Source organism: Populus euphratica, unplaced genomic scaffold, assembly GCF_000495115.2.
Source record: "Populus euphratica unplaced genomic scaffold, PopEup_1.0 scaffold2467.1, whole genome shotgun sequence".
In the NCBI taxonomy this organism is placed as follows: Eukaryota; Viridiplantae; Streptophyta; class Magnoliopsida; order Malpighiales; family Salicaceae; genus Populus; species Populus euphratica.
In genome coordinates, this window is record NW_011502300.1 from 13,875 (window position 1) to 22,455 (window position 8,581).

An 8,581-nucleotide genomic window follows, 5' to 3' on the forward strand; every position below is an offset into this window, starting at 1 on the left:
TGGACTTCTAGAACTCTAGATATGGCCAAAATACCGAACAGTGCTCGGGCTGGAAGACAGATTCGGGCTTCTTTGTTGTTGCTACAATTTGGACTTGATAATGGCCTTTTTAGATCTTGGGCTCCATATGAAAGTTGTAGGCCTATGTCTTACCTTTCCATCCATATAAATTGGACCTAAATCTGAGATCTGTAGCTCTAGATATGACCCAATTACCGAATAGTGTTCCGGTTTGGATTGCACCGACATCTCTTTTCTAAGTTTGGCCATCTCTTTATCCTTGCAATTTAAGTTCTTCAAGTCATCAATCAATCCTTTCATTTATGTGATAGGCCTGCATTAAAAATAGACATTTACCATAAATTATAGGTATGTTATATTATTAGATACATTATTATAAAACATATTTTAGTTTAGGAGTTATTGATACTTCAAGTGCAAAATGATGATATAAAACCATGATAAAAATACACTTTTAAGTACTAATCAGATAACTTTAAGTACCTAAGGATAAGTAATGTGTTTGGCATCTAGATCTTTAACAATTACTTGAGGAATAATAAATACATAAGAGATAAATTAAGATGTCACTAAAGATGCATATCATTATGGGTTATTAAATTTTGTTAATAAAGCTCTTATTGATGTTACTAATAAAAAAGGATAAAGACTATTAAGAATATAGAGACTTGAAAGATATTAATGAAAAATATATTGGCAAGAGACTGAGGCTTTAAAGGAGATTAGACAACTATTGAAATAATTTGAAGGCCTCAACATTATGTTCATGAAAAAGTTGGTATAGTTAAGAAGACCATGAATGTTATATTTTTTTTGACATGAAAAAGAATTTACAATCTTATTCTCAACATTGTTGCAAGCTTCTGTATTTGCTTTTTGTTCATTCTAGTTTAATTTATCATGCATCATATTTTCATTAATATATTTGGATTTATCTATCTTTTTATTTGGCTATGTAATAGCATTTGTATTTATATGTTATGTTTTGAACCCATTTTCATTGTTTATTGATGAAAAAGAAGGAGAAAGTTATGCTTGTGTGAAAGTTATATTTATGATTATATAAATGATATGCTTGTGTTATTTTTTATCTTGTATGTTAAGCTTATATGTATCCATCAATTATTAATAACTAGAGCTTTTTGGTATCTAGCTTTGAAACATGAGCTTATCTATTCATGTTATCATATTTGGTAACAAACTATACTTATCTATTATATCTGAAGCTTTGGATTATGTTGATTATTATTATATAAAGCTCAACAACACTAAATCTTAGATGGAGGAAGCTTATCCTGTGACTCTTAATATGTTTTGATAAGCATATAGTAAAGAAAAGTTGGTAAGTAATTTATAATTTCTATTGGTATCTATTATTCTTTTCCTATCTATAAGCTTTTTTAAGAATTAATTTATCATTATACAAAAAGAGAAATTGTTTTTCCTAGGGTTATCAACTCTAATTTTGATGGACTAATAAACTAATTTAATCTAATAGAGATTATTATACTTGAAAGTATTTAATTATGTATCTATCATATGATTAATCTAGATGGGAGAACATTGAACTAATTTCCTTGTCATGGATAATACAAGCATAGAAATGAGATTTATATGATCCTTAAATCAAGAAATCTATATTTTAAACATTATTTTCAAAAGTGCAAAGATTACACCATGATCAAGTTACCTTAGTTTAATTTTTGCAAATATTGTTTTAAACTTTGATTGATTTGCTCTTCTGGTGATCATAATCATTTGTGATTCGACCTAAAGCTAGAATAATAAACCAAGAGGTGACAGACTCCTCCCAAACTTCTAGAAATCTAGTCATTTTCTTTAAGGAGAAAGCTAATATAAGTTACATTTATTTTATTTATTTTTTTATAAAAATTGATTGTAGTGAGCTTGATATTATAATTAATGAGTTGATCTTGAGCCAAGGAAAAGAATTGATGTGAAAAGCTTTGTCTATCATCTTATATAAGTAAAAATACATATTGGATTGGGAGAATCTAAGTTGTGCTTGAGGACTGAAAGTAGGTGGGTATGGCCAAACGAAGATAAATACTTGTATTTGATATCTTTATCTCTACATTCTTTTAATATGTTATTTCATGCATATCTTTTATAAGTTGATCATTTTATTTATATTTTATTCATCTTGTTTGATATTTTATATTTAAGTATGAGTCATAAGGGTTTTTTTTTATTTCTCCATGAAGTTTTTTTTTTTTTATTTATTCAAAACTTATTCATCCAATCTCATGGTTCTCCGTGATTAACTTTCAAGTAAGAATAAGACACTCAACTTTAAAGTTAAAGAATAATAAGTTGAAAGTTAATCTAAAAAGAAATATCATTTGTAATTGATAATATATAGCAAAAAGCAAAATTAAAATTCAATTCATAAACAAAAATATTAGACCAGGGGAGTTATTTGTAAATATGTCTGAAGGACATGATAGAAAATAATTATTCACATAATAACTAAATTAAATGTTATTAAGAAAATGAGGGATCATTCCAAGCATATATATATATATATTATGCTTTAGGTTGGATCAAATTTTTCTTTGAATGTAATAAAAACTTTTTAGGTCATAAAAAATTATTGGATATTATTATTAAACTTGATTCAACAATTCAACCTTGAAACTTTTTAATTTTTTATTTAACCTGGATTGAAAATTAAATCATGTGAAAATTATTTGAACATAACCCAATTTACCTGATCAATCTAAAAACAACTATGTCAACTAATTAAAAAAATTAAGAATGAAATTGAGAAAAAAAATATAAAATTAACAAAAAAAAACCTCAGGAACCATTTTCTTGCTAGCATAGGTTTAAAATTAAATTATGTGAGAGTTTTTCTAACATGACCTAGTCGACTTAGTCAATTCAAAAGTAATATAGCATAGTGATAAAAAAAAATTGAGGTTGAAACTAAGAAAAAAATAATAAAACAGACAAAAAAAACTCTCAACCTAATTGTTTACCTGACTCAAGTTTAAAATTAAACCGTGTAAGTTATTTTGACATGATTCAGTCATCTTGGTCAACTCAAAAGCAACTTGGATAATTGTTAAAAATGTATGAGAATGAAATTAAGAAACAATTGGCGAAATTAAAAGAAAAAAAAAGAAGGAAAATGAAAAAAAATGTATGAATTGAAAAAAAAATGCTGAAGTAATATGTTATAATTAATTTAACATATTGATTAAATAACATGTGTGAAATAAAACATAAAACAAATCCATTCATTCCAAATTAAAAATTCCAATATTGGTCAATAATCATTATGTAAGCACAGTGACAGTCTTGGCACCCGAGTTTCGCGTTGAAAACTTCTCAATTTGTGCTTCTGGGGTATAGCATATATATATTTATCTAGACTATAATCATAAGTCTACCTAAACAATTCCCCTTGGGATAGAGTAGCAATATTCCAATTTCATCCTTTTTATTTATTATATCACTCGTTTGTAATACAACAACATGAGAGAAGAAACACAGATGATCACTTTGTAATGGCCAGGAAGGTTTGTGACTGCTTCTCGTAAGGAAATCCTGCCTTCTTGGAGTCATCTGCTGACCATATAAATATGCCATGAAGTTTTTTCGCATGTCTAAGCTTACTACAAGCCTCAAAAAACCCATTTTCAGGAGACAAACCCCCACTTCCATCAGTACCGAAGCTAACTAAAACCTTACCTCCCCTGTACTTAGAGCTCTGAGTCTCAAAATGATCCAAGAATTGAGAAATAGTTGTCCCCTTGTCATAGGCATAAAATTGAAAATTAACATAGTCTATTAGATGTCCATACTTCCTCCACAGGGCCAAGTAATATGGTTGCACAGAATCATTATCATACGGTGCTATTGATGCAATGGACACTATTTTCTGTTCCTTAAGGTGGGAAAGAAGGCGACCGATGCACTCAGCAAACGTATTTGTATCCGCATCGAAGTGCTCATAGTCTATATCAATTCCATCCAAATCATACTCTCGAGCTATCTTTGTTAGTGAACTGATAGCATTGCTAACCCAAGAGTTGATTGATCTGGGCTTGAAGAACACATTCTGTCCTCTTATGGTATCACCTCCAAGACTGATGCATACTTTGACGTTTGAATGGAGGGCTTTGGTTGCTGAAACATGTGATGGGCTAAGGTTGTCTTCATCCCAGTATGCTTTGAACAGACCATTGGTCGGTGAAGGAGAAGAAGATGAGGTGTAGTCAATGGCGAAGGAGAGAATGAAGTGAACTTCGACTTTGGAATTAACAGGGACATCTGAAAACCGAACACCTTTGCCTTCAGCTCCAATGTACTCTCTAAAGAGCTTGGAGTTTGCTGGGGTGACTGCCTGGATTGATGAAAAAGCAGAGACTAACACTAGAAGGATAGGGATGAGATGCATGGCTGTTGGAACAAGTGAGCTGTGCTTACGTTTTGTGGTAGCTGGGAAGGTATTAATGCAAGTGAACGATGACTAAATTATCATATACCCAGGCACCAAGTAGTTGTTTCTTTTCATTTGTCTGATTTTTGGTTTCAGAATAAAGTTAGTTGGGCTTGGACTCGGGAAAGAGAGATTGAAGAGGACATCGGTGGTGATTGAAGCGTGCGGGTTGTAATTGAGTTGTTTTTTGAAATATTTTTATTTAAAAATATATTAAAATAATATTTTTTTTATTTTTTAAAAATAATTTTTTTATATAAACATATTTCAAAAAATTTAAACATATTAACTTTAAATAAAAAAAAAAATTGTATTTAAAAAAAAATTTAGAACATAAACATTAACAAAAATACTATTTTTTTTATAGATATTATTTAGAAGGCTCTAAATAACATGCCAAGCAAATAAATCCATGCAAGTAGAGCCAAGAAGAAGGAAACTTTTATTAATTTAGTTTTAGAGCATGTTATTTGTGAGTTAGTTCTTGTTTGTGAATATTAAGTTTATATTATTCGATATCAATTCACATTGGAAGTAGAGACTTCACGGGATTTTATTCTGCTTGGTTTGAGATTTCAACATTGTTGGCAGATAGCTTGTGAAAGACGCAAAAATTAGGTGCTTAAGGAGTGTTGATTTATATTTACTCAATAAAATTATTTTTATTTTTATTTATTTTACATAATTAAATTTAAATTATTGTTAATGAGAAACAGGGTCCTAATAACCCTTTCCTTTCCTCTTTCTGTTTGCCAATTATGACATTCACAATCTTATATTTATTTAATGTTTTTTTTAAGATATATGAGGTGGCTTTTAATGTTAATTAAATTAAAATTAAATTAAATACTAAAATTCATTAACTTTTACAGTGACATATGAGAAAAATCACAATGAATTCATAACGTTTTTGTTGTTTTTATTTTAATTTTTTTATTTCATCATTCAATATTATATAAATTCAAAGTTTAATAATTTATCTCAATTTATCTTCTATATGGTTTTGCGATCATGAAAAAATATTATGATAATAAGTTGATGCTCAATCTCACAAAATAAAAATTAATTTTTTTATTTGTAAGAAATGTAATGTCAACTCTGGCCCTCTTTATTTTTCTTGCCTTTAGTTATTAACTTTAATTTTTTATTATTTATTTTTTATTTTGATTTGATCTTTCAATGTTGTTTTGATTGGAATGTGAGATTTATAATTGATTTCAATTTAATTTGTATATATTTATTTTGATCTAAAAAAAGACTTGTTATGATTGATGCTCAATTTCATCAAAAAGAATTTAATTTTATTGTTTTTAGAAAAATTAAAAATAAAAAGAAGAAAATTGAAACAAAGAAAAAATGGGAGGCTTTCATTTAAAACAAAAATATGTTAGCACCTAGATATTTTTAAAAATTATTTTTGATCCGTTTAATTTGAAAATTAAACGTTTTAGTCCAAAACTTTATTTTTCTTGTTTTTCAGTTTTTAAGTTTGAGAGAGAAGATTGTTAAAAAACAATGAAAAAGAAAAAAAAGTTCATGAATGACCACTTCTTAGTAATGAAATTTGTCATTTTTTATGTGAACAGGTTATATTTGATGATGGGAGATCTATTCATGTCTTTTTTTCTCTTTATCTTACCCAAAAAATAGATTGAGACTTGAGAATTTGTTTAGATTGAAGGTGAATTCTTTTAATTGATTGAGTGTTACTCAAAGACTATAGATGAGTTTGTTGAGGTCATCTACGATAATTTTAGGTGTTTTAAGTTGAACAAAAAAAGCTGACTCGACTCTTCTCTTAATATATGTATTTTTCATACAAAACATTATGCAACTTGGTACATAAATTCATTAAACAAAAAAAAATTACAATTTTACAAAAAAAAACATATATTTCACACATTAAGAGTGTGTTTGTATTTGAGGCGACATATGCATTTTCTCTAAATATGATGTATTTGGTGTTTAGTTACAGGTATCAAAAGTGTATAAAAATGATGAGCCCTACTATTTGTCCAAGGTTGGACCTTGGTTATAAAAAGGCTATTGTTTCCTACTTTTTGCGTGTTGGACCTTCTAGATCTACAAAAAGCATTCAAAAATTACCTTTGTATCCTTTTCTTTTTGTCCTTTCATTCATTTTGATTCATATTCATTTTTCTTTCAATTCAACTTAACTGCAACAATTCCAATAGTACAATCACCATTATTATTGTACAACCCACAAGAATGACCATTGTAATGTCTCATTCTTTTCATTCATTTGTCATTGATTTCTCCATATATATATATATAAAGAACAAGAACAGCCCTCATTACTACAATCAACAACCCCAAAACAAAAATTCAAATCCTGTATTATTTAGACATTAAAGCTATAATTTCTAACTAGTTAGTTTGATTAATTAGCTGGTTCGCTCGTATAGTTTTGTTAAGTTAATTTTCATTCCTTACTTGCAAACTTAGATCTATTTATTCATTTCTATAAATTAGGTTTTTTGCCCTTGTCTGAGATTCTTACTTTTTTTTATATATATATATTTCTACCTCATACCTGCATGTAACTTGAGTTATTGATATTTTGACTAATATGATGTTAAAACTAATTGGGCCTGAAAATATAGTAGTCAATGTACTGTTAACAAATACGAGTTTTCAAGCCACCAAAAACCATGTCTTATAGTCTTTTACTAATGAATGGTAACAAATAAATAAACATAAATTAAACAAATAATTTGCTTTGCTAATTATAAAATCCCCTGATAATTGATGAAACATAATTAATTATAAATAGTATGGATGATACTCAATATGTAGGATTTTAAGACATCAGGTTATTGGGTTAACTTAAAATTTATATTACTTTAAAATGATATTCAATTAGATAATGGTGGACATTAGTGTGCACTCTCATGAATGATAGTTTACTTATCTTTGTGTTTGGGTTTCTTAAGGAGAAAACACTTTCTAGGCTTGAGTTATAATTGTGTAGTTTTAGATGTTGTTGGTAATTAGTACCCTTTCACTGCAAGATATATAGGATACAATACAATTGCCCACATTGTTTCTTGTTTCCCTTGTGAAGAAATACTAGAGCAATTATATAGTAATTATTCGACAATGTAATTTCCTATTATTTTTTAATGGAAGGCCTGAGCTTCAACTGCAATATCTTAGAGAAAATAATAAATTGTTATTTACAGTTATGTTATTTGATAATTACTGCAAAAATCATGGACCTTTTACTTTTTAGTTTCTTATTTCATCACTTACTAACATTCAATATTTTGTTTATATAGTTAATTGTTTCTTTTATTTTTAATGCATTGTCAACCATTAAGTAATGGATGGGTCTCACACATAATAAAACTTCTTAGACCAAGACAATATTGCAAACGTTTTGTAACATTTACATTAAAACTATTAAGAGAGGTATAAGACCAAACACCCATTTCAATAAAGCCGACTGAAAAATTTGTCATACAGTTATTCATAGAACAAACATGACTTTCATTAACAAAAGCACAACTTAAAAACAAATGGGATGGGATTACAAAGGTCTGTAGGGTATGGAAAAATTTATTATCTAAAATTAGAGTTGGTTGGAATATTAAACTTGGGACCATCTCGACAATTAATGAATGGTGGAAAGAAAAAAAATTGGTTAGTTGTTGTCACATCCCTGATTAGTACTTAAAAGTGCATTTTTATCATGGTTTTATATCATCATTTTGCACTTGAAGTATCAATAACTCCTTAACTAAAGCATGCTTTATAATAATATATGTAATAATATAAGATACCTTTAATTTGTGGTAAATGTTCATTTTAAATGAAGGCTTATCACATAAATGAAAGGATTGATTGATAACTTTAAGAACTTAAATTGCAAGGATAAAGAGATGGCCAAACTTAGAAAAGAGATGTCGGTGCAATCCAAACCGGAACACTGTTCAGTAATTGGGTCATATCTGGAGCTATAGATCTCAAATTTAGGTCCAATTTATATGGATAGAAAGGTAAGACATATAGGCCTACAACTTTCATATGGAGTCCAAGATCTAAAAAGGTCATTTTTAAGTTTAAATTATA

At 28.1% G+C, this 8,581-nt stretch overlaps 1 protein-coding gene across 1 annotated transcript; it reads right to left on the reverse strand.

The window, feature by feature from the left end:
- Positions 1-3,462: 3,462 nt before the first annotated feature.
- Positions 3,463-4,643, reverse strand: LOC105119053 (chitinase 2-like). Its single transcript, XM_011017151.1, has one exon. The coding sequence runs from the start codon at positions 4,445-4,447 to the stop codon at positions 3,545-3,547; it is 903 nt and encodes a 300-aa protein (XP_011015453.1). The 5' UTR covers positions 4,448-4,643; the 3' UTR covers positions 3,463-3,544.
- Positions 4,644-8,581: the final 3,938 nt, after the last annotated feature.